This window comes from Lithobates pipiens, unplaced genomic scaffold, assembly GCF_037356315.1.
Source record: "Lithobates pipiens isolate NorthernLeopardFrog02 unplaced genomic scaffold, aLitPip1_a1.2 Scaffold_18, whole genome shotgun sequence".
NCBI lineage: Eukaryota > Metazoa > Chordata > Amphibia > Anura > Ranidae > Lithobates > Lithobates pipiens.
The window spans coordinates 626,903,490-626,931,188 of record NW_027507758.1 but is presented as its reverse complement, the minus strand read 5'-3'; the positions used below and the strand labels follow the sequence as shown (position 1 = coordinate 626,931,188).

Here is a 27,699-nt window from a genome sequence, read left to right as displayed (position 1 = left end):
TCCACCCCAAACTCTCTTATCCATGTCTTTATGTACCTTGCTTTGTGCACTGGTCCAAATCATTTGGTGGACGGGGGATTATGGTGTGGGGTTGATTTTCAGGGGTTGTTCTTGGCCCCTTAGTTCCAGTGAAGGCAACTCTTAAGGCATCCGCATACCAAGACATTTTGGATGCTTTCAACTTTGTGGGAACAGTTTGGGGATGGCCCCTTTCTGTTCCAACATGACTGTGCACCAGTGCACAAAGCAAGGTCCATAAAGACATGGATGAGCGAGTTTGGGGTGGAGGAACTTGACTGGCCTGGACCTCAACCCGACAGAACACCTTTGGGATGAATTGTGAGCCAGGTCTTCTCATCCAACATCAGTGGCTGACCTCACAAATGTGCATCTGGAAGAACGGTCAAACATTCTCATAGACACACTCCTAAATCTTGTGGACAGCCTTCCCAGAAGAGCTGAAGCTGTTATAGCTGCAAAGGGTGGACCAACTCAATATTGAACTCCACGGACTAAGGCTTGGATGACATTAAAGTTCACGTGCAAAGGCAGGTGTCTCAATACTTTTGCCAATATAGTGTGTATATATTATAAATGTATATATATATATAATATAGATGAGTGCAGTGTCATGACAGTCTTGACCTTTATAACTCGCAATATATATGCATGTAAAGTGCATAAACTTTATCACTATTTAATATAGTGAAATATATCCAGCCCAATTCTATGAAATGGGTCTCGTCATGTGTTTGTCTTTCTCAGAGCAGAGACAATGGTTGGGTCACTGGATAACCAGGCTTGTTCATCTGTTGTGTCCACAAGTCTACCTGTACACACATAGAGGTGTATTTTCTCATAAAAGTTCTGACAAGTGAGTGACAATTTGTTCACTCAGGACAGAAAAGTGGCTTCTCCCCAATGTGAGATCTTTGATGTTTGTAAAAATTCGACTTATCTGCAAAACATTTCCCACACACAGGACAGGAATATGGCTTCTCCCCTGTGTGAGATCTCTGATGTTTGGAAAGACTGGGCTTCTCTGCAAAACATTTCCCGCACTCAGGGCAGGAATACGGCTTTTCCCCCGTGTGAGATCTCTGATGTGTGTAAAGATAAGATTTTCGTGAAAAAGATTTTGCACACTCAAGACAGGAATACGGCTTCTCCCCCGTGTGAGACCTTTGATGTGTAACAAGGTTTGATTTTTGTACAAAACATTTACCACACTCAGAACAGGAAAGTGGCTTTTCCCCCGTGTGCAGTCGCTGATGTCTGTAAAGATCAGACTTTTGTGAAAAGCATTTTCCGCACTCAGAACAGGAAAGTGGCTTCTCTCCCGTGTGCAATCTCTGGTGTGTGTGAAGATGGGAGATCTGTGAAAAACATTTTCTGCACTCAGGACAGGAATATGGCTTCTCCCCTGTGTGAGATCTCTGATGTGTATTAAGGCTGGACTTCTGTGAAAAACATTTCCCACACTCAGGACAGGAAAGTGGCTTCTGCCCCGTGTGTGATCTCTTGTGTATGGAAAGATGGGAGATCTGCGAAAAACATTTCCCACACTCTGGACAGGAATATGGTTTCTCTCCAGTGTGAGATCTCTGATGTGTGCTAAGACCAGACTTCTGGGAAAAACATTTTCCACACTCAGGACAGGAATACGGCTTCTCTCCTGTGTGAGACCTTTTATGCCTGTTCAGATGGGATTTAGAATGGAAACGTTTCCTGCACTCAGTACAGGAAAACCTCTTCTCTGTTGGAAGGACAGCCCCGTCCCTCACAGTCTGAGGTTCCTCAGGATAAGAGGAATACGATGGTCCATCTACACTGTGTGGTGCCGGATGGACATTTGAGGTAGTCGGGTTTTCTCCTGGACTATACTGTGTGATGTCCTCATCTTCTACTTTACAGTCTGGAGACAAAGTGAGACAATCCTCTGAGGTTTTCCTCATCTCCCGTCCATCTACTAAAATAGAAATAAAAAGATTATTACTAGACATGAGCTGATTGGTTCCCCTAAAAAAGGACTCCGCCCACATCAGACAGCTTTGTCTCTGAGGATCTTACAATTCCCCCCTCAAGGTAACTAGTAAATGGGTCCTCTGATCTCCTACCAGATCATTTCTTTATTCATGGACCTTAGTCAGAGAGTGAGGGAACAACGAGAACTGTCTTTTATAGGAGTGACAGTGATGAGGGGATTATAGGACGAGTGTCCCCTCCCCCTCTATCACTCATTGCCATCTTCCCAACACAAGAAGTCCTGCACTTCCTTATTTAGTCCATGATTTAGTCATGAATAACAGCGGGACTGAGCCCCACCAGAGGTCAGAGAGCGAGGATGGGGGGAGAACAACCAAGATGAAGACTGGACTGATCCTGAAGACCACCATCATTGGGTTATTGACTCCTCCCTCATTATCACTTTCTGTTTAAGGTTCCAAAGTTTGAGGATGTTATCACATTATTATCAACATGTAAAAGTATGTGCTTCAAATCATTGACTATAAAATGTCCAGCTGGTAGAAAATGGGTGCAAAAGAAGTAAGGCCTATGTAATATACAACTTATTATATAGGATACAAAAGTTAGGACTATACAGTATAATAATGTACAACATAGAGTATATAGTGTAGGAGTCAGGAGTATGTAATGTACAATATAAATTATACAGTGTAAGGGTCAGGACTCATAATATTGATATTCAGTAATCAGTGGAAGATGAAATGTTTACATGAGACAAGTTGCAGAGATCCCACACCGCTGCCTCCCATCTCCTGAGACTGCACTCAGTGACTTGGGTCTGAGACTATACACACATATCCCTCCACCCGGTACAGCCAGCATAAAATAGAGTAAGTAACATTGGGAGAATTGTTCTGTCAGGGATCTAGCTAGATACTGGCATGGGGCGGAAGACCAAAAGCACATACCCCAGGTTCCCAGGTTGAGTACTACCTATGGTAAAAATTAACATTTTGCTGCCAGCTGAACCCCGGAATCCCCATAAATCCAGTCTAGATCCATAAATTGTGTCTGCAGCACAGAGAAGGAAGATTATCTGAGAGAAATACAGGAATACAGGACGGGGAACACAGCTCAGGAAAGTGACCAGGGGATTACAGGCTGATATCATCCAGTCCCCGCCCTACTCTGGACCAATCAGTGAGCAGTATGGGTGGAGGAATGTATTTAGTGTTAATGACCCACCTGTGCTGATCTCTGTAGGAGTGTCCTCCTCTATAAATGTCCCCGTTATTCCATCCTCCTCCATAGACTGCGTGTGATCCCTCACATACATCCCTTCTTCTTCTTTACCCTCAACTTTTATAGCCATTGGGTTTTCACCCTAAACCAAGAAAATAGTAGAAGAGATCATCTGCAAAACATAAGTTTCAATACTGTGATATCTTCAAAAGACACTTCAAAAAGTGATATCACATTTAACCACCTGATTACCAGACTCCATCTTCCAGTCCAGGCCAGTTTTCAGAGCTCTCACATTTTCTGTACAATGTTGCATCCCAAAGTGATTGTCATTCAATTAAATTTTTATAATTTTTGTTAAACAGATAGAGCTTTCTTTTTGTCGTCATATATATATATATATATATATATATATATATATATATATATATATATATATATATATAAAATTGAAAAAATGTTTTTTGTTTTTGTTATAAAATTTTGTAAATAATCAAATTATTATTATTAAACAGGTTTTATATAACGCAAACAGTTTGCGCATTGCTTTACAACATGTGGGCAGACATTACAGTTACATTACAATTTGGTACAAGAGGAATCAGAGGGCCCTGCTCATTAGAGCTAACAATCTAAAAAGGAAGGATCAATTGATACAAAAGGTAATAGCTGTGGGGGTTAGAAGCAGGATACGCTTCTTTGAAGAGAAGGGTTTTCAGGGATCGTCTAAAGATGGATAGATTAGGGGACAGTCGGACAGATTGGGGTAGCGAGTTCCAAAGGATGGGAGAAGCTCTGGAGAAATCCTAGAGGCGAGCATGGGAGGAGGTGACAAGGGAGCTAGAGAGCAGGAGGTCTTGGGATGACCGAAGAGAGCGGCTTGGTTGGTATTTTGGGACTAGGTTAGTGATGTAGCTGGGGGCAGAGTTATGGATGGCTTTGTAAATTGTTAGTACTTTGAATTTTATTCGTTGGGTGAGTGGAAGCCAGTGGAGGGATTGGCAGAGAGGGGTGGAGGACACTGAATGGCTGGTAAGGTGGATGAGTCTGGCAGTGGCATTCATTATGGACTGAAGGGGGGGATAGTCTATGTAAAGGTAATTCAATGAGGAGGAAGTTGCAGTAGTCGAGGCGAGAGATGACCAGGGAATGAATTAGAAGCTTGGTGGTGTCATTAGTCTTTCTAATCTTTCTAAAATGTTGGCCAACATTTATTCAATAAATAACCAAAATTTGTGCATATTAGTCTATAGGAAAGTTAGAGAGTTCACAAACTATGGTGTATAGATATATTTGAAAATGTATCAATGCTGATCTATTGACAGACCATCTCATTTCTTGAGGCCCTAAAACACCAGTCCAATACAAATACCCCCCACCCCCCATAACCCCTTTGGAAATTAGACAGACTAGGGTATTTATTAAGAGGCATGGCAAGTTTTTTCAAAGTTGTAATTTTCATCACAATTTGTTGTAAAATTAAGAAATTAAATATCATTCGTTTTTTTTCACAAAGTTGTAATTGTAACAAGTTATTTCTCACACACAGCATTGGCATACTTGCAATTACACCCCAAAACAGATTCTGCTATGCCTCTCAAATATGGGGATACAACATGTGTGAGAATTTTACACAGCCTAGATGCATAAGGTCCAAAATCCATGGAGCACCTTTAGGCGTTCCAGGGGAAATAATGACACATAAATTATGCATCTAATTTCCAAGACAATAGAAACACCCACAAAGTACCTCAGTTTTGAAACACAAACAGTCCAATGTATTTCCTGAAAGGCATACTTAGTCTTTTGAAAATGTAATTTCTTACTACAGGTTTTTGGAAAAACGGCTACAGGGCGGTTGCTAAACTCTGGGAGGGCGTACTATGACGTCCTCCCAGAATTCCACTCTTGCGCGCACCCGAGAACTTCCATGCATCACGGATCGCAGTGAATGGCCGCTGACGTAGCAATCACATGTAAACAAATCGATGTGATTTCCGGTTCCTCCCTTCCCTCTCTGTCCAGTGTGAGCGGAGAGGGGAGAGATCCATGGCAGCAGCGCTGTGGGCTGCATGTGTAGTGCCCACAGCGCTGCTCAGTGACAGATCCATCGATCAATCCACCCATGCTCATCCATCCATACTCTGCATACCCATCCATACTCTGCTTAACCATCCATACTCTGCTTAACCATCCATACTCTCCATAACCATCCATCCATACTCATCCATCCATCCATGATCACCCATCCATACTCATCCATCCATCCTCATCCATACTTAGCATACTCATCCATCCATCAATCCATCCTCAGCAACACTAATCCATTCATCCATCCATGCTCAGCCATACCATCCACCCCCATCCATAATTAGCCATACCTATCCATACTCAGCCGTACCCAGCCATACTCAGCCTTCCTCAGCCATACTCAATCGTGCTCAGTCATACCCAGCCATACTCAGCAGTACCCAGCCATCCCATCTATACCCAGCCATACTCAACCGTACCCATTCATACTCAGCAGTAACCGGCCATACTCATTCATGCGCAACCATCCCCATTCATGCTCATCCATGCCACTACAGTGCCTCACAAAAGTGTAATAGGTAGTCAAATTAGATTTGAAACGTATGTCCCTAGAACACCTGATGGTGCTCCCTGCATGTTGGTCCTTTGTATGTGGCCACGCTGTGGAAAAGTCTCACACGAGTGGTATCCCCATACTCAGGAGGAGTAGGAGAATCTATTTTGGGGTGTAATTTTTGGTATGTACATGTTATGTGTTAGAAATATTGTGTAAAAAAAAAAAAAAAGTTTTCATTTTCTTTACACATTTTCCAAAAACTTGGAGAAAAAAAATGACATGTTCAACAGACTCAATATGCCTCATAGATTATACATTGGGTTGTTTTCTTTCCAAAATGGGGCCCTTTTTTTTCGGCATTTCCATTGTCCTGGTTCTCCAGGGCCTTCAAAAGTGTAAGAGGTAGTCAAGAAATTATATGTGTAATTTATGTTCCAAGAACGCCTGATGGCGCTCCCTGCATGTTGGGCCTCTGTATGTGGCCACGCTGTGTAAAAGTCTCACACATGTGGTATCGCCATACTCAGGAGCAGTAGTAGAATGTGTTTTGGGGTGTAATTTGCGCTATGCATATGCTGTGTGTGAGAAATAACCTGCTAATATAAACAGTTTGTGAAAACAAAAAAAATCTTGATTTTGCAAATAATTGTGGGAAAATATTACAACTTAAAAAAACTCACCATACCTTTTACTAAATACCTTGGAATGTCTACTTTCCAAAAAGGGGTAATTTGAGGGGTATTTGTACTTTCCTGGCTTGTTAGGGTCTCAAGAATTGAGATGGGCCGTCAGTACTTCAGGTGTGATCAATTTTCAGAGATTGGCACCATAGCTTGTGGACTCTCACAAAGACCAAATAATATACACCGATTTGGTTTATTTTTACCAAAGATATGTAGTGGTATACATTTTGGCCAAAATATATGAAGAAAAGTACTAATTTGCAAAATTTTATAACAGAAAAGAAGAAAATTTCATTTTTTTTACAGAATTTTTCGGTCTTTTTTCTTTTATAGCGCAAAAAATAAAAAACCCAGTGGTGATTAAATACCACCAAAAGAAAGCTCTATTTGTGTGAAAAAAAGGACAAAAATTTCAAATAGGTACAGCGTCGCATTACTGAGTAATTGTCATTCAAAATGTGAGAGCACCGAAAGCTGAAAATTGGTCTGGTTATTAAAGTGGTGTTGCCACCAAAAAAAAATAGCTCAAAATTCATAAAAAAAATAATTGGAAATTTTTTTTTTTTTACTCACCTCTAAATGCCTGTTGCTAGGGGGTCCCTCGTAGTCTGCCTTCTTCAATGCCCGGGCTGGTGACATCACTTCCCCTCGCGCCGCACAGTCATCTGGGACCTGTCACGTGTCCCAAATGACTGAGGCGTATCACAGCGCCCGGAGCCGCTTGCGCATGCGCAGTGAGTGCCTGGCTGTGAAGCCACAGCCGGGTGCCCACAGTAAGAATGCCGGCTCTGCGAGCGGAGCGGGGAACGAGGGAGGGCTCCATTCCTCCGCATCGCTGGACCCTGGGACAGGTAAGTGTCCGATTATTAAAAGTCAGCAGCTGCAGTATTTGTAGCTGCTGACTTTAAAAAAAGTGGGGTTTAAGTTCCCAGTGGTCAAGTGGTTAAAAAGATATTTCTAACCAGCAACATGGACATACTTAGAAATATGCCCCAAAACACATTCTGCTACTCCTTACCAAATGTGTGAGACTTTTACACAGCCTGGTCACATAAAGAGGCCCAAAATCTAAGGATCACCTTCAGGCTTTCTAAGGGCATGGTGAGTCTTTTGAAGACTTTATTTGTTTGCCACAAGGTTTTGGAAAATGCAGAAAGAAAATATAAAAATATATATATTACGGGTCGAAGTCTGGGCCGAGATTGGAGGCTATTGCCCCCTCCTGACCTGTCCGGTTCCTCCCTCTCTTCCCCCCATCTGCTCCCACCTTCTAATCATACTAACACCCCTTCTACAAATCTAATTCTTAAGTGCGAAAGATTTCTTCCCTCACCCCACCCCCCCCTTCACCAAGTCCCCCCTACTCATCCAACGGATATAACCAAATAAGCCAGCTGGACTGGTTACCTAGATGCTTCTACAAAGCATGAGGCACACAAAACTCTGGACCGAATCCCAGACGGATGTCTATCCATCCTACCTTACCACAAACACTCTAAAGACCTATGTGACACATCCCTCTGAATCAGAATCTAAATCGAGACTCCGACAGCCTACAAACACATACATATACTCACAGAATGCGAAATACTCTACCACACTGTTAATTCAACTATCACCTTTGGTCGTACAAGACAACTCTCTCATGTAAACACGATCACATGTTATATGATCTTTACAGCTGATATTATTACGGTTACTCTGGAACTTGTATAACATGTATGCATGCTTAATACAATGTAATTTTGCATATACCGTTGTATCTTGACAACCTGTAAAATTATCTCTACTTATCGTCAATAAATTTTTTTTTAATGGAATGGAATATATATATTTTTTTTAGACAAAGGTGTTAATTTAATAAGATTTCTAGCGCACAGCATGGGCATACTTAGAAATACACACCAAAACGCATTCCGCTACTCCTCCTGAGTATGGTGATGCCACATGTGTGAGACTTATACAGCTTAACCACACAGAGGGACCCGACATCCAAGAAGCACCTTAACCACTTCCAGTCGGGGCCAATTCTGACTTAGAACCCCCAAACATTATATATTTTTTATGTAGAGGCCCTAGACAATAAAATGGTTGGTTTTTCAATTTTTCATGTCAGACGGTATTTGCACAGCAGTTTTTCAAATGCAATTTTTTTTTTTTTTAGAAAAAATACACTTTAATGAATTTCAATGCACAAAAAAGAACTCTAATACCCATGTTTTAGTAAAATATAAAAGATGATGTTACGCCGAGTAAACAGATACATAACAGGTCTCACTTTAAAATTGCGCACACTCATGAAACGGGGCCGAACTGTGGTACTTAAAAATCTCCATTGGCGACACTTTAAAAGCCTTTACAGGTTACCAGTTTAGTTACACAGGAGGTCTGGTGGTAGAATTATTTCTCACTCTGACATTTGTGGCGATACCTCACGTGTGGTGCAATTGCTGATTAAGTATGCATGAGGGACCAACACATGCTTTTGATTGACTTTATGCGTGAGCACGGTGGGGCAGGGGCACTTTAAAACCTTTTTTTTCATTTTATTATTTATTTTATTTTTTTATTGCTACACTGGCTCTCGGATCACGTTTATTGCTATCGCTAAATATGTAAACATCACTTGTGATAACAATAAGCAGTGACAGGCCCTCTTTAGACCCTAGATGTCTCCGCTGCACATGAAAGCATTGGAAAAAAACTTGGATTGATTCGATCCAATGCTTTCATAAGCTAAAATTAGCTTTTAAGCAAAGACCCGTAACCGGAAGTGACAAGATTCTCAACGTTTCCGGTTTCTGATGTCACACAGTGGGAGGAACAACATCTAGTCCTCCCACTGTGTCTCAGGAATGGGATCCTGCCAGTCATATCCTTACCAGGCTCCTCGATTTTACTGGAGAGCTCAGTAAGGGTGATGGTGGGAGGGGGAGAACCCCTTCCGCCACATGTAAAAGTAATCCATCAGCTCTTTAGCCACAGAATTGTTGGCTGTAAAGAATGATATATTGGTCATTACTGCAGCTGCAGAGAGGACCAAGATATCACCCTTCCCGCCCAAGGACATTCGGGTGTATTCTATGCAGTGATGTAAGTAAAAGTTAAAATAAACGGAGTTACTTAACGCAGTTACTTTAGAGGGTAAAGAGTAATCTAACTGATTACTCTTCCCCTCATGGTAACTCAGTTCCCATTACTTGGGCGGCGTTACCGCAATTACTTCTACCGCCCGGGAGGCCCGCCGTGGCCGCGCTGCCTAGCCGTTCGTCCCGCCGCAGGGAGAGGGGCTTTCACCCGCTGAGCAAAGGCTGAGACTCAGAGAGACTGTCTGGACCGCCCCATCCCGCCCCGCCTATCCAGAGAGGAAGAATGTAGGGAGGCGGGGCGGACACTGAAAAATGAAGTCAGCTGACTAGCTGACACCAATCAAGTGAAGGGAAGGGTCTCTCTCTCTCCCCATGAGGAAAGGCATCCTTGGAGGCATTCAAGAAAGTGACTGTCTGACGTTTCGAATTGCGGTGCAATCGATCCATCCCATGGCCTCCACCACCTCTGCTTCTCTTACTGATCCCATCCCTACCAACCCACCATCACTTCTACAACAGAGGTGGTAGGGGGGACACAGAAGGGATGAGATCAGTTTTGGTGGTGGGGGGTGGGATCAGTAAGAGGCAGAGGTGGTGGTGAGAGAGGATGCCACCCCCCACCCCCCAAGTACTGTACACCACCACCACTGCCTCGCCCCCCAAGTACACTACCACCACTGCCACCCCCTCAAGTAGCACCACTACCACCCCTCAAGTACCACCGCTGCCACCCCCTCAAGTACCACCGCTGCCACCTCTGTCACAGTTACTTTGCTGAGTAACTAATTACTTTTCCAATGTAGTAACCAAGTTACTAACGCAATTACTTTTTGGGAGAAGTAATTTGTAACTTAACTAATTACTTTTTTAAAGTAAGATGCCCAAATCTGATTCTATGTAACGGGAAGTGGTTAAGGGGGGCAGAAATTAGGCATTTCATTTCCTGACACTCTGTCACATTTTTGGAGGAACTGGAGAATCAGGACATTGGGGACACTGGCTCTAATTACACTGGTACTGGTATGGTGGTGAGCATTACACTGGCATGACAATGATCAGGACACTGCTATGAGGTATGGTGGTGATCAGAATGCTGGTAAGGGGTATGGTATTGATTAGGATGCTGGTATGGAGAATGGTGGTTATCAGGATGCCAGTATGGGGTATGACGGTGATCAGGGTGCTGGTATGGGGTATGGTAGTGATCAGGATGCTGGTATGGGGAATGGTGGTGATCAGGACGTTGGCATGGGGAATGGTGGTTATCAGGACGCTGGCATGGAGAATGGTGGTTATCAGGATGCTGGCATGGGGTATGACGGTGATCAGGGTGCTGGTATGGGTTATGATAGTGATCAGGATGCTGGTATGGGGTATGTCGGTGATCAGGACTCTGGTATGGGGTATGGCAGGAATAAAGATGTTGGCATAGGGTATGGTGGTTATCAGGATGCTGGTATGGTATTAGGTGTGTAACTGTGAGCACTGGGACAGGTGTGTGGGGCTGGCTGCACTGTTTATTATTACTACACTGGGGGTAGTGATCAGGGACACTGGGGCAGGCTGATGATGCAGTCTGTGAGTTTACATGCAGTGTGACAGGCTGCTTTAATCACAGATGCAGCAACAGTTCTCTTTGCTCTCACAGTGAGAACAGTGAGTTTACTATATGATTGTTGTGATTGGACACAGCAGTCACATGGTACCAAACCAATATGTTTTCCTGGACGCAGCAGTAATGGGATCTTCTGTGTCTGGGTGACACATGGATCACCGGGCTCCTGGATGCGCTCTAACCTCCTGTCCAGCTGTTTATAGGCTGTGGGTGGAGAGGAAACGGTAAAAAAATAAAATAAATCAACACAACATCTCTATGAGTCTGTGTTTTAGATGCTCTTTCCCACCAACCTTGTAACAGTGAGGGATGGTGTGATCTTCCTGTGTGGAATCCCGGGAATACAGAGGACGGGGACATCTCTCTGGTGGGTTTTTGTAGCTGGATGACTCCACCATGGTGTCCTGGTACAGATCTTTGTGTCCTTTTAGAAACTCTGACTCCTTCATCACCCCATCCTCATCATCCTCCTCTTTTATCTCTTCTTTAACTTCAACTTTAGAATCTTTCAGGTTTCTACTCTGAATATATAATAAAAATGACATCAAAGGTAACAATGCAGATAATGTACAGATCCTAATGATACTATCAGTGATTGCTCCTCATCTACCTGATGATGGTGGGGGATGGTGTGACCTTCCTGTGTGGAATCCCGGGAATACAGAGGACGGGGACATCTCTCTGGTGGGTTTCCATTACTGGATCCATCTGTAGGAAACACACACACTGACTGAATACATTGTTTCTATGTGTTTATCAGATGATGGGGGATCTAGGTGGAGCCTCCGTACTGCTCTCTCCTTTACAATAAAGTCTCCTCTTACCCGGTGATGTGAGGGGCGGCTGATTGTCCATCATGACGTCCTTGTAGAGATCCTTGTGTCCTTCTAAATACTCCCACTCCTCCATGGAGAAATAGACAGTGACATCCTGACACCTTATAGGAACCTGACACACACAATGATACAGTCACTATCCAGACACATCCCTTGTCTGTTACTGGATAATGTCCCAGAATTCCCAGAATTCTCCTCACCTCTCCTGTCAGCAGCTCCATCATCTTCTTGGTGACTTCTAGAATCTTCTCCATGTTGTGTCTCTCAGGTTTTAGGGAGTCACATGGAGGCACTGTGATGGTCATATGATCACCTGACTTCACAAGAGGAAACCTCTGTATTAGAGAACCAATAGGAATATTATGTTAGTATCGCAGAATCTTCCTCACCTCTCCGGTCAGGTCTGTGTTTTATTAATAGATATAAACGTGATGTCATGTGACCTCCCAGAATCCTCCTCACCTCTCTGGTGAGCAGGTAGATGATCTCCAGGGTGAGGTTTAGTATCTTCTCTGTCATGTGACTCCGGTCCTCCTCCATCCTCATTGGTGCCGTCATTTGATCTATACAGGTCTCCTTGTAGATGGATAACTTTGGTAAAATGAAAGTAAGAATTATTTGGATGGTATTGGTCACACAATAATAGGATGTGTATGTGAGGGGGGGTAATAGGAGGGTTGCTGTACATTTAAGAACAGGAGTCGTATCACTGTCACTCTGCAGTAAGAGAATGGATTGGATTGTATAGCAGGAGGATGCTGATGGTGGAGTAGAGAGCTGCGGAGAGGAGTCTGTTCTCTTCCCTCCAATTGCAGCCCAGTGTGGGTAGGCTAGGGACAGCAGAGGGAGGTTTTTTTTTTCTTGATCTTGCTCTATTTTGTATCCTGCAACATAAAACCTTCAAGCTCACTTCACCTCTGCCTTCGCCTTGGTCACATAAACAAGTGTTATTTAATTGTACTTCTGTCTCAGTCTGATTCATGGTTTCTGACAGTGGCCAAGTCCGTTTGTTCGGAAGTCCTTTGGAACTCCGCCGAACAGTCAGTCGGGAAGACCGTCGGACCGAGTCTGCCGGAAAGTCCGGTCATGTGTACGCGGCATTCGATGTAATCAGAGAGGGCGCCTCTCCTAACCTGGTGACATCCAATGTGTTCCAATTGGAAAATGCCAATCTTTGTCCAGGACGACTACTGGCAGATGAAGAGGTCCTAAAAAGGTCTGCTACCCCCGCCCAGATTCCTTAACCATTTATAGCACAGAATAACATAAATATCTTCTATATCAGGGATAAGCAATTAGCGGACCTCCAGCTGTTGCAAAACTACAAGTCCCATCATGCCTCTGCCTCTGGGTGCCATGTTTGTGGCTGTCAGAGTCTTGCTATGCCTCATGGGACTTGTAGTTCTGCAACAGCTGGAGGTCCGCTAATTGCATATCCCTGTTCTATATCATCATATATCACTAAATAAATATATCACTAAATTCATACAAAATGTTATTTATAATCAATAACTTGTAAAACTATATAAAAAAGCATAAAACATATGAATAAAAAGCAAACAGCTCAATATCAATATTCAGTCCAGCCGGAGCAATTGTATTCAGCTGAAAAACTCATTTTGATTTCCATCTGGACATCTTTTTGATAAAAAATCTTTCCCAGTTCACCATCTCCTCCCCCCAAAATCCCGTCCCTTTCAGACCCCTATTGTGAGACTCATCATAGTGTCTCTGGAGGGATCGCTGATCATTTCCATGTAAAATCTTACAGAAATCTTCCCTAATCCCGACCTTTATTATCATTTCATTCCCCCCACATACAATGTCTGCAACCGACATTTACTGACATCAATAACTCCCCTCGTGGTACAGAAATTCCCTCATTGTAATATACGGGGATATTCTACATTTCCACACTATATATGTGTGTATCATCATCTGCTGGAGATAAAAGACATCACAGTGACTATGGAGGAAGAGGACGGACATGACGGGGGGGTTACTGGGTGTAAATAGAAAATAAGATCTTATTACCTCCTCTACTGCCACTTCCAGCAATGTCTCCTCTCTACTTCCTCCTGACTCACCTCTCACACGGAACTTCCTGTCTGTGCCTGACACCACTTCCTGTCTTCCATAGAGACTTCCTGCCTGGTAAGAAGTGAGATCACCATCTTGTGGATCTGCAGCCTGAAGAAATGTCCCGTAGTGTGACCACGGTCTTGTGCTGTGTGTGTGTACTACTACTGCAGCGATTTTCGACCAGGGTTCCTCCAGAGGTTGCTAGGGGTTCCTTCAGCATTGTGCAATTTCTGCCTCTCAGATAAGTTCCCTCCGACACCATTGATCTTTTTAACTATCTGTGATTCTTCCCAATGACCACAAGTGTAAGGACCATTCTTCCCACTGACCATCACACTAATGCATCATGAGTTGTAGATTTCTCATTTTTATCAGGGGTTCCCTGAGACCAGATAATTATTTCAAGGGTTCTTCTGTGTTGAAAAGGTTGAGAAAGGCTGGTGTACTGTATATATTTATAGATGGGGTCTTCTCCTCTCCCACCAATGGGGATAGCAATATATTACTGCCTAGTCCAGCCTTTCTCAGCCAGGGATCCTCCAAAGGTTTCTAGGGGTTTATTGAGGGGACACAGTGAGGATGAGGAGGAGGTTGAACAGCGAGGAAGGGATACAGTGGTGATGAGGAGGGGGCACAGTGATAATGAGGAAAGGGCACAGTGAGGAGGGGACACAGTGATGATAAGGAGGAGGTGGCACAGTGAGGAGGGAATACCGTGATGATGAGGACGGGGCACAGTGAAGAGATGACACAATGATGGTGAGGAGGGGACACAGCGATGATGAGGAGGGGCACAGTAATGATGGGGAGGGGACACAGTGAGAAGGGGACACAGTTATGAGGAGGGGACACAGTGATGACAAGGAGGAAGCACAGTGAGGAGGGGACACAGTGATGATGAGGAGGGGTCACAGTGAGGAGGGGACACAGTGATGATGAGGAGGGGGTACAGTGAGGAGGGGACACAGTGATGATGAGGAGGGGGTACAGTGATAATGAGGAAGGGGACACAATAATGATAAAGAGGGGGCACAGTAATGATCAGGAGGGGGCACAGAAGATGAGGAGAGGACACAGTAATGATAAGGAGGGGGCACAGTGATAATGAGGAAGGGGACACAGTGATGATGAGCAAGGGGACACAGTGACGATAAGGGATAATAAGGAGGGGGCACAGTGATGATTAGGAAGGGGACACAGTAGTGAAGAGGGGGGCACAGAAGATGAGGGGACACAGTAATGATAAGGAGAGGGCACAGAAGTTGAGGAGGGGACACAGTGAGGTGGCAGCACAATGATGTTGAGGAGGGGCACAGTGAGGATGAGATTAAATGTAAAAGAATAATCTATATAAAATACTTCATACTGAAAAAATGTACTAATAATGTTGAGAAATATTCGAATGCCCCAGATTTTCCAACAACAAATGTTGGATGTGAGCTTGTTGGCTGAAAGTCTGACCGTGTGTAAGCTCCATCGAACAATTGTTGTTGGACTTTCCGCCAACAAATGTTGGCTAGCAGGCTCTCAAATTTTCCGCCAACAAAACTTTGTTGTCAGAATTTCCGATCATGTGTACACAAGTCCGAAAACGCCCAAAATTTCACGCATGCTCGAATCAAGCAGAAGGAGCCGCACTGGTTATTGAATTTCCTTTTTCTCGGCTCGTTGAATGTCACCACGTTGCCACGTTTGTAATTGTTGGCCAACATTTGTTTGACCGTTTGTGTATGCAAGACAAGTTGGAGCCAACAACCTTCGAAACAAAATTCCACAGTTTTGTTGTCGGAAAGTCCAATCGTGTGTACGGGGCATTAGAGTATTGTATTATGATACAACTATATAGATACATGTATATTATTTTAGTGGATGCTATAGAAGTGAAAGGAACGCACTAAATTATGTCATTAGATAATAATGATAGTGTAGGAGCCATTGCTTTGTAGGTTGCCCTGAAATGCTTGCCAGAGGCCTATTGTATCCTGACACTGACTATTTTTTATTTTGTTACAACCATAATTTTGAAATGTATTTTATTTTATGGTCAAGCAATTGTATAAGAAGGGTTGCTTGACTTTCTTTCTTTGAGCGAGTGATGAACTTGCTCCCAGCTGCAGCTGTTCGAGAGAGAGAGGGGACATTAGGGATCAGTGTGGAGAGGGGGGCATTAGGGATCAGTGTGGAGAGGGGGGCATAAGGGATCAGTGTGGAGAGAGGGGACATTAGGGATCAGTGTGGAGAGAGGGGGACATTAGGGATCAGTGTGGAGAGAGGGGGGCATAAGGGATCAGTGTGGAGAGAGGGGGACATTAGGGATCAGTGTGGAGAGAGGGGGGCATTAGGGATCAGTGTGGAGAGAGATGACATTAGGGATCAGTGTGGAGAGAGGGGACATTAGGGATCAGTGTGGAGAGAGGGGACATTAGGGATCAGTGTGGAGAGAGGGGACATTGGGGATCAGTGTGGAGAGAGGGGGACATTAGGGATCAGTGTGGAGAGAGGGGGACATTAGGGATCAGTGTGGAGAGAGGGGGGCATTAGGGATCAGTGTGGAGAGAGATGACATTAGGGATCAGTGTGGAGAGAGGGGACATTGGGGATCAGTGTGGAGAGAGGGGACATTGGGGATCAGTGTGGAGAGAGGGGACATTGGGGATCAGTGTGGAGAGAGGGGGACATTAGGGATCAGTGTGGAGAGAGATGACATTAGAGATCAGTGTGGAGAGAGGGGGACATTAGGGATCAGTGTGGAGAGAGGGGGGCATTAGGGATCAGTGTGGAGAGAGGGGACATTAGGGATCAGTGTGGAGAGAGGGGGACATTAGGGATCAGTGTGGAGAGAGGGGGACATTAGGGATCAGTGTGGAGAGAGGGGGACATTAGGGATCAGTGTGGAGAGAGGGGGACATTAGGGATCAGTGTGGAGAGAGGGGGGCATTAGGGATCAGTGTGGAGAGAGGGGGGCATTAGGGATCAGTGTGGAGAGAGGGGGGCATTAGGGATCAGTGTGGAGAGAGGGGGGCATTAGGGATCAGTGTGGAGAGAGGGGGGCATTAGGGATCAGTGTGGAGAGAGGGGGGCATTAGGGATCAGTGTGGAGAGAGGGGGGCATTAGGGATCAGTGTGGAGAGAGGGGGGCATTAGGGATCATTGTGGAGAGAGGGGGGCATTAGGGATCATTGTGGAGAGAGGGGGCATTAGGGATCATTGTGGAGAGAGGGGGACATTAGGGATCAGTGTGGAGAGAGGGGGGCATTAGGGATCATTGTGGAGAGAGGGGGGCATTAGGGATCATTGTGGAGAGAGGGGGGCATTAGGGATCAGTGTGGAGAGAGGATGGCATTAGGGATCAGTGTGGAGAGACGGGCATTAGGGATCAGTGTGGAGAGAGGAGGACATTAGGGATCAGTGTGGAGAGAGGAGGACATTAGGGATCAGTGTTGCGAGGGGACATTGGGGATCAGTGTGGCGAGGGGACATTGGGGATCAGTGTGGAGAGAGGGACCATTGGGGATCAGTGTGTAGAGAGGAGACATTAGGGATCAGTGTGTAGAGAGGGGACAGTAGGGATCAATGTGTGTGTGTGTGGGGGGGTGTGATGTACTGTGTGAGTGCAGTGTGCCCTGTGTGACTTTTCTGTGCATGTTGAGTGTCATATACCACAGTGCATTTGGTTTACATGGAGTACTGATTTCCGGACATGTCCCTTACAGGTGGGGTAGAGCAGCACACCCGTCCCTGGAACAGCAGAGGAACACAGCTCTGACCAGCATGCTGCATGAACTGGAGGCGGCACACTGCTCCGGGCTGACTTCCAATAGGAAGGGGTGTGTGCACTGTTTGTGGGCAGAGAGGCGATGTTCACATTGCAGAGGATGACTAGTGGCAGTAGATTGCTGGGTAGGGCTGGCTGCAATAGGAGATTAAAAGGGGGATGTTTGCTCATAGGAGCAGGCCCGGATTTACTCCCTTTGCTGCCCCAAGGCCGGGTCCTTCAATGCCGCCCCCCCTATACACACACACACCCACACACACACCACCATTCTCGTTATTTATTGATGACTGCTACAATAGTTCAATTAAAAACATATCGCCACACACGAGAACACTGAAAATAACTGGCTTTAATTGTACAGACTGAAAACACTCAGTAATGCAGAAAATGCCTTTTAAAGATTATAGCAGTAAGAAAATCCTTACAATTTTTTAGTTCTAACTTTTCTTTTGGCAAACTCATCAATAATATCTTCATTGGACAAAGTATTGTTCTGACTCAATGACTAAAGCTAAACTGGTCAGTCTGATTGCTATAGGTTAATGCACATCATTACCACTCACTGAGCAGTGGAGCAATCCCAAATAATTAAGCAAGTAAAGTGACACATTAATACACATATTATCAGAGACTGCAGACATACTGCATGAGATTATCAGAGACTACAGACATACTGCACAAGATTATAAAACACTGCGGACATACTGCACAAGATTAAAAGAGACTGCGGACATACTGCACAAGATTAAAAGAGACTGCGGACATACTGCACAAGATTATAAAACACTGCGGACATACTGCACAAGATTAAAAGAGACTGCGGACATACTGCATGAGATTATCAGAGACTGCAGACATACTGCACAAGATTATAAGAGACTGCGGACATACTGCACAAGATTAAAAGAGACTGCGGACATACTGCATGAGATTATAAAACACTGCGAACATACTGCACAAGATTATAAGAGACTGCGGACATACTGCACAAGATTAAAAGAGACTGCGGACATACTGCACAAGATTATAAGAGACTGCGGACATACTGCACAAGATTATAAGAGACTGCGGACATACTGCACAAGATTATAAGAGACTGCGGACATACTGCACAAGATTAAAAGAGACTGCGGACATACTGCACAAGATTATAAGAGACTGCGGACATACTGCACAAGATTATAAGAGACTGCGGACATACTGCACAAGATTATAAAACACTGCGGACATACTGCAGAAGAGTAAAAGAGACTGAGGACATACTGCACGAGATTATAAGAGACTGCGGACATACTGCACAAGATTATAAGAGACTGCGGACATACTGCACAAGATTAAAAGAGACTGCGGACATACTGCACAAGATTAAAAGAGACTGCGGACATACTGCACAAGATTATAAGAGACTGCAGACATACTACACAAGATTAAAAGAGACTGCGGACATACTGCACAAGATTATAAGAGACTGCGGACATACTGCATGAGATTACCAGATGAGGCCAGGTGCGCCAAACTAAGTGCAGTATATAAAATCACTGTTTAATAAGTGTAAAAACCAAAGCCAAATGGCTACTCACAAAAGCAGAGTGAATACAGGCATATAATGGATAATCCAGGTGGCAGGTGCTTCAACGGGCCCCAATGACAGCCTTGCAGAGAGAGTGCACAGAGGACACAGGAGGCTGTATTTGCGCACTAGCTAGCAGAGAGGGGGCGGGGCCGGGAGCTCCATTTGGGACAGAGCTTCTGTAGTTAGAGCAGTGATCAGAGTGGGCGTGTCCGTGGAGATTCTGGCCCCCGGACCTCTGTATTCCCCAGCCAGTATAGAGGGGGTGGGCCGGGAGCTCCACTCATGCGCCCGCTCCGATCACTGCTCTAACTACAGCCATTCTTTTCCGAGGCTACATGGGGCGGAGTCAGCTCATCAGTGGAGCTCCCGGCCCCGCCCCCTCACTGCTGGCTAGATCGGGATTACAGCCTCGCACTCTGCAAAGCTATCATCGGGGCCCCAATTTGCAAGTAGCATGGGCCGCCCCTGTCACCACTGCCGCCCTGAGGCCTGGCCTTGGTGGCCTTGTGGGGAATCTGGCCCTGCATAGGAGACAGGAGTAGATGTTCTTGCTCAGAAAGGCAACCGCACTGAAGGCTAACCAGAGCAGGGAGGGTTTTGTGCCGCCAGAAGAGGAGTGCTGTCACTTGTAAACAGAGAAGCTGGGCTTTTCCTGTTTATAAGTGACAGCAGTGAGGAGGAGCAAGGGATCAGCGCTGGAGGTGGCGTGACGCCGTTCCGCCTGAACAAAAAAGCCTGCATCCGCCTGTCACTCAGCTACAGACAGAAGACATAGTAGCCCGAGTGGCTGTACTCAAATTGGCCGCTTGGGCTACTCTGTCTCCTGTCTGTGGCTGAGTGACAGGCCCAGCCGGGATTGTGCCCAGCGCTCACGGTTGTCCGGGAGCCCACAGCCAAATGCGGGAGACTCCCGTCACTCGCAGGAGACTTGGGATGCCTGTTTGGTTGTACTTGATCACATCATTGCAGATTGTTTTGCTCTCCTGTGACCCATTTTCAGATGACATCGGGCTTAAGTCTGCTCTCAGCTGATGTCATAGAATCCGTCCAGGCTGGGGAAAGATCACAACCATATGCTGGGTGCCGGTCCAGGCATGTGAGCAGATCCCAAACATATGGAATACTGAGACGGAAGAAGCAAGAGAAATTACTGGTGTCACATATTCCCAAGGTGGGGCAATTAGGGAAGTATTCCCCCTTCAACTTCAGGATGGTAGTTGTGCAAGAGGGTTCCTAAAATGCCGCGTACACACGATCGGACTATCCAGCAGACTTAGTCTGGCGGACGATCCTCCGGACTTTGCAGCTGAGGTCTGCCGGACTTTCTGAACGAGCGGAGCTGCCCACACATGACCGGACTAGGTCCGGCGGAAATACCCGCCAGACTTTTGAAATGAACAGACTTGCCCACACACGGAGAAAAGTCAGTTCATTTTTAACGTGGCTCCATCGGCGAGATTGACACTTCTCTGGCCCCGTCACCTGGTATTGATTTAAAGGGGAACCCCTTCACCGAAAAATTGCTGTGGGGCCCCCCCAAAATCCATAGCAGACTGAGCACGCAGCCCGGCCGGTCAGGAAAGGGGGTGGGGACGAGCGAGCGCCCCCCCTCCTGAGCCGTACCAGGCCGTGTGCCCTCAACATGGGGGAGTGCTTTGGGGAACGGGGGGCCCTGCGGCTCCCCCACCCCAAAGCACCTTGTCCCCATGTTGATGAGGACAAGGGTCTCTTCCTGACAACCCTGGCCATTGGTTGTCGGGGTCTGCGGCGGAGGGCTTATCGGAATATGGGAGCCCCCTTTAATAAGGGGGCACCCAGTTACCGGCCCCCCACCCTATGTGAATGAGTATGGGGTACGATGTACCCCTACCCATTCACCTGGTGAAAAAAGTGTAAATAAAAAAACAGCAGAAGTTTTTAAAATAATTTATAAGACAGCTCCGGGGGTCTTCTTCCGTCTTGGGGGGGGGTCTTCTCGCTGGACTCCTCTGCTATCTTCTGCTCTTTTGCTAGCTCTTTTACTAGCGGAGTAGCCCAGCTTTCTTCTTCGTCGTCACCGTTGTCCAGGGATCTTCTTCCGACTTCGGGGTCTTGTCCCGCTCTTCGGTTCTTCTTGCCGGGCCTCCGCTATCTTCTTATAGCTCTTTTACTAGTGTTGGCCCGGACAATTTTGAGTCAAAACTTCTTTCTAAGTCAGCCGGAGCCCACACACACAGGCGGATTGTCCGCCGGATAGTCCGATCGTATGTATGCGGCATAAGACACACCAGGAAACTAAGAGTGCACCAGGAACCCAAAGCAGAAGAAAAATAGAAAGATTGTTAAAGAGATCAGAGGGTCGCCAATAAGGTTTAGGGAGAGACTTTAGGGGAAGCATATCCAGAAAAAGACTTGGGATTGTCTCTGTAGAGGTAATAGCAGAGTGACACAAATGGAGGCATAGACTAGAGTTCCCCTTTAGCGATAAGAGGAATAGTGGTCATAGGCAGTAATACCTCCTGCTCTCTTGTCACCTCCTCTCATGCTTGCCTGCAGGACTCCTCCTTCACTCCTATCCTCTGGTACTCCCTACCCAAATCTGTCCGACTATCTCCTAATCTATTCATCTTTAGATGATCCTGGAAAACTCTTCTCTTTAAAGCGGGAGTCCGCCGGGACTCCGCGTTTTTTTTTTTTTTTTTTAAAAGCCAGCAGCTACAAATACTGCAGCTGCTGACTTTTAAAATAGTGACACTTACCTGTCCAGCGCGCCCGCGATGTCGGCACCCGAAGCCGATCTCTAGATCGGTACTCGGGTGCTGCCGCCGCCATCTTGGGTATGGGAATCAGGAAATGGAGCCTTTCGGCTTCATTTCCCGGTTCCCTACTGCGCATGTGCGAGTCGCGCTGCGCAATAAGGACGGTCCCCGCTGCCTCTGGGATCTGTGTGTTTCCCAGCAGGCAGCGGGGCACTTGCGAAAGGGGGCGGGCACTTGCGGAAAGGGGCGTAATCTACGCCCCTTTCCGCAGAGAGCTATCCCGGAAGTGGGTGCAGTTACCTGGATTATCCAGGTAACTGCACCCCCCTCCCCCCTGAAAGGTGCCCATTGTGGCGCCGGATGGGGGGAGGATTCCGATGAGCGGAAGGTCCATTTTAGGGTGGACCTCCGCTTTAACCACTTGCCGCCCACCATATAGTAAAATGACGTCGGCAAAGTGGTTGTGTTATCCTAACCAGATGTCATATAGCATCTTTCAGGATAACAAGCCGCTGCGTGCCCTCGGGGGCGCGCATCGCGGCGATCGTTGTTGCGGTGCGTCAGTCTGACACACCGCAACACCGATCTAGGTAAAGAGCCTCTGACGGAGACTCTTTACCACGTGATCAGCCATATCCAATCAAGGCGAATCACAGTGTAAACAGGAAGAGCCGTTGATCGGCTTTTACTCACTGGTGTCTGTCAGATGCGAGCAGAGGAGAGCCGATTGGCTGCTCCTCTGACAGGGGGGGGTCTGTACTGATTGATTATCAGTGCAGCCCCCCCAGGATGCCCACGCTGGACCACCAGTGACACCGCCAGGACCACCGTTATGGTGGTCCTGGCGGTGTCACTGGTGACACCCATGGCCACTGTGAGCACATAAATAACAATCAGTGCCCACAATGGATGGCAATCAGTGCCCATAATGGATGCCAATTAGTGCCCACAATGAATGCCTGCCAATCAGTGATGTCCATCAGCACCATCCATTAGTGTACATCAGTGTGCTACCTTTCAGTGCCCATCAGTGCTGCCTTTCAGTGTCCATCAGTGCCGCCTATATGTACCCATCAGTGCTGCATATCAGTGCCTCATATTAGTGCCCACCATCAGTGCCACCTCATCGGTGCCCATCAATGCTCATCAGTGCAGCCCCATCAGTGCACATTAGTAAAGAAGAAACATACTTATTTACAACGTTTTGTAACAGAAACAAAAAAAAATGTATTTTCAAAATTTTGGGTCTTTTTTCATTTGTTTAGCAGAAAATAAAAATCCCAGAGGTGATCAATTACCACCAAAAGAAAGCTCCATTTGTGGGAACAAAATGATAAAAATTTAGTTTGGGTCCAGTGTTGTATGACCGCGCAATTGTCGTGGAAAGGGCCACAGTACTAAAAGCTGAAAATTGGTCTGGGCAGGAAGGTGTATAAAGCCTCATACACACGATAGGACTTTGTACAAACTTTCCCTTGGATTTTTGTACAAAGGGCGTCGGCCCTGAACTTGTATTGCATACACACAGCAGGACTTTTTCAGCCAACTTTCACCAAATCATGTGGTTTTTCTGCTCTTTACCGCCACCTTTGGTCAACTTCTGTATTGTTGTCTGATCTTTTGCATTGGTTCTGAGCATGCCTGTTTGTACTTTGTACAAAAGTCCTATGGTTTTCTGTACACACGATCAGACTTTGCTCCATTGGACTTTTGTTGCCAGAAAGTTTGTCCGTTCGCACAGCCAACAAAAGTCCGATGAAAACCAAAAAAGTTTGTCCGATGGAGCGTACACACGGTCGGATGTTGCTCCAAAACAGCTAATGTGCATGTTTGTTGTCAAAAAGTCTGATCGTGTGTATGGGCCTTAAGTGCCTGGTATTGAGGTGCTTTAATTGGTGTTGATTTACTAAAACTGGAGCATTCAGAATCTGGTGCAGCTGTGCATGGTAGCCAATCAGCTTCTAACTTCAGCTTGTTCACTGAAGCTTTGACAAAAAACCTGGAATCTGATTGGCTTCTATGCCGAGCCGCACAAGATTCTGCACTCTCCATTTTTAGTAAATCAACCCCAATGTGTTTTTATTTTCTCAATCAGTTCATCCACCACAGTTATTACCTTTTGTATCACTTGACCTCCCCTCTTAAGCCTCATACACACGATAGGACTTTGTACAAACTTTCCCTTGGATTTTTGTACAAAGGGCGTCGGCCAAGAACTTGTATTGCATACACACAGCAGGACTTTTTTAGCCAACTTTCACCAAATCACGTGGTTTTTCTGCTCTTTACCGCCACCATTGGTCAACTTCTGCATTGTTGTCTGATCTTTTGCATTGGTTCTGAGCATGCCTGTTTGTACTTTGTACAAAAGTCCTATGGTTTTCTGTACACACGATCAGACTTTGCTCCATCGGACTTTTGTTGCCAGAAAGTTTGTCCGTTCGCACAGCCAACAAAAGTCCGATGAAAACCAAAAAAGTTTGTCCGATGGAGCGTACACACGGCCGGATGTTGCTCCAAAACAGCTAATTTGCATGTTTGTTGTCAAAAAGTCTGATCGTGTGTATGGGCCTCTATATTGAATTGTATTGTAGCTGTAATGTCTGTCTTCATTTTGTAAAGTGCAGTAAAAAACGTGTAGCGCTAAAGGCCCATACACACGATCAGACTTTTTGACAACAAACATGCAAATGAGCTGTTTTGGAGCAACATCCGACCGTGTGTACGCTCCATCGGACAAACTTTTTTGTTTTTCACCTGACTTTTGTTGGCTGTGCTAAAGGACAAACTTTCTGGCAACAAAAGTCCGATGGAGCAAAGTCTGATTGTGTGTACAGAAAACCATAGGACTTTTGTACAAAGTACAAACAGGCATGCTCGGAATCAATGCAAAAGATCAGACAACAATACAGAAGTTGACCAAAGGTGGCAGTAAAGAGCAGAAAAACCATGTGATTTGGTGAAATTTGGCTGAAAAAGTCCTGCTGTGTGTATGCAATACAAGTTCTCGGCCGACGCCCTTTGTACAAAAATCCAAGGGAAAGTTTGTACAAAGTACTATCGTGTGTATGAGGCTTAAGAATGTGTCTATTTCACAAAGACATATCGGAATGTAAATCTGAATGCAACTTGTGCTTTATAAAATAATAAAACACTCTGTGTTAGGCTCGGTTCACACAGGGGCGACTAGGGGCGACACGACTTTGGGAAGGCAACTTGGAGACGACTTGTGAATGATTGACAGCGCGACTTGGCACTACTTAACAGCGCAACTTACAAGTCGCCCCAGGCCAGGCGACTTTTGCCGTGGCCAATCAGAGAATGAGCTCTGAAGGGGGAACTCCTCGGCAAATTTCTGAAAAAAATTTGGTGTGGGTTCCCCCTCCGAGAGCATACCAGGCCCTTAGGTCTGGTATGGATTCCAAGGGGAACCCCCCTACGCCGAAAAAACGGCATGGGGGTCCCCCCAGATCCACACCAGACCCTTATCCGAGCACGCTACCCGGCCGGCCAGGAAAGGGGGTGTGGACGAGCGGGCGGCCCCCCCTCCTGAGCCGTACCAGGTTGGTCACATGGGTTGATGTCACATGGTAAGGGGGCGGGGGTCACCATGTGACATCAACCCATGGGACCAACCCATGTGACATCAACCCATGTGACACCGCCCCTTGTCCCTATATAAGTGGCAGCGTAGCGCTTCCCTGGCATTGCGGCCGGAGAGAGCGTCGAGTCAACATCTCCTGGAGAAGAAGAACGGAAGGCGGCGACGGCAGCGACAGAAGACCGGGCCACCGCCTGTAAAAGAGCTATAAGAAGGCGCGGTGGCCCGGCAGAAGAACCGAAGAGGGGGACAAGACCCCCGAAGTCGGAAGAAGAGGCCGGCGGCGAGGAAGAAAGCCGGAGAGCTAGAAGAAGATAGCGGAGGAGTCCGGCGAGAAGACCCCCGAAGACGGAAGACCCCCGGAGCTGTGCAATAAAGTATTTTATCTCGTGTGTTGTGTTTTTTTTTGTACTTTTATTTTACAGGTGAATGGGTAGGGGTACATTGTACCCCATACTCATTCACATAGGGTGGGGGGCCGGTATCCGGGTGCCCCCTTATTAAAGGGGGCTCCCGGATTCCGATAAGTCCCCCGCCCGCAGACCTCGACAACCAACGGCCAGGGTTGTCGGGAAGAGGCCCTTGTCCTCATCAACATGGGGACAAGGTGCTTTGGGGTGGGGGGGCCGCACGCCCCCCTCCCCCAAGGCACCCCCCATGTTGAGGGCACGCGGCCTGGTACGGCTCAGGAGGGGGGGGGCGCCCGCTGGTCCCCACCCCCTTTCCTGGCCGGCCAGGTAGCGTGCTCGGATAAGGGTCTGGTGTGGTTCTGGGGGGGACCCCCACACCGTTTTTTCGGCGTAGGGGGTTCCCCTTGGAATCCATACCAGACCTAAGGGCCTGGTATGCTCTCGGAGGGGGAACCCATGCCAAATTTTTTTCAGAAATTTGGCGTGGAGTTCCCCCTTCAGAGCTAGTAATTCTGTCAAAGTCTCCTCCTTATAGACAGAGATCCGACTTGGAGGCGACCTCCATTGAAATCAATGGGTACAAGTCGGATTGAAGTAGTACAGGAACTTCTTTTGAAGTCAGAGGCGACTTCAGTCGCGTGCATTAAGACAGCTCTCATTCACTTACATTGATTTTTAAATGTTGTCCGACCTGAGGCGACCAGGGGCGACCTCAAGTCGGATCGCAGTCGCCCCTGTGTGAACCGAGCCTAACTGAGTGAAAAAAACAATGTATATATAAAGGAAAACATATACCAGATGTATTAAAGGTGACTCAACCTAAGTGCCTATGAAAAAGATGTGATATATATATGAACGGAATATATGGCTCCCACATATATATATTCAACCATGGGAGATGTGCAACGAAAATAATATAAACACAATGAACTTAGTACAGCAATGAAGTGACTACGAAATCGCACACAAATTGCACTAATAGAAAGTGCTCAGTTCAGAATAAATATGAAAAAGCTGTGCTAACTATGTAAATCCTAAATAGACTCATTACTACGTGAATATGTTTCACTGAAATTACCCTGGAGTCAGTTGCAAAAAGTCATAGGACACATAAAATATATGAACTCTGTGAATAAATGTAGACGTGTATGCATGCACACAAATGAGTATACCATCCACCTCCTGTGCATTAGCAAACGAGTGGTAAATCACAATGGTAAATAAAAAACCTCTAAAAATAATAAATACGTATCTATGATTCCTATGGAATGACCACAGTAATATAAATATTTAACATATACAGTCTATATTATTGTATGCAAAGAGAGTTGATATAAATGTATATATATATAGATGTAATTCCCTCTGGGTCACTACATTGCCTTCAGGTATTAGACCATCATTCTGAGTGATGCCTTCATGTACACAAAATAAAAGAAAGAGATGGGATACTCTTACGACCGCGGTGGACTCACAAGCCAGTAGCCGTGAGTCAAACGA

General features: G+C 46.0%; 1 protein-coding gene across 1 annotated transcript in view; it reads right to left on the bottom strand.

The window, feature by feature from the left end:
• Nucleotides 1–489: 489 nt before the first annotated feature.
• The window catches only part of LOC143989916 (uncharacterized), a 225,893-nt gene continuing 198,683 nt past the window's right edge, over nt 490–27,699 (bottom strand). The window contains exon 10 of the mRNA XM_077490189.1: nt 490–1,675. Within this exon, the coding sequence (XP_077346315.1) occupies nt 891–1,675 (785 nt within the window). The 3' untranslated portion in view covers nt 490–890. The remainder of the gene's footprint in view (nt 1,676–27,699) is intronic.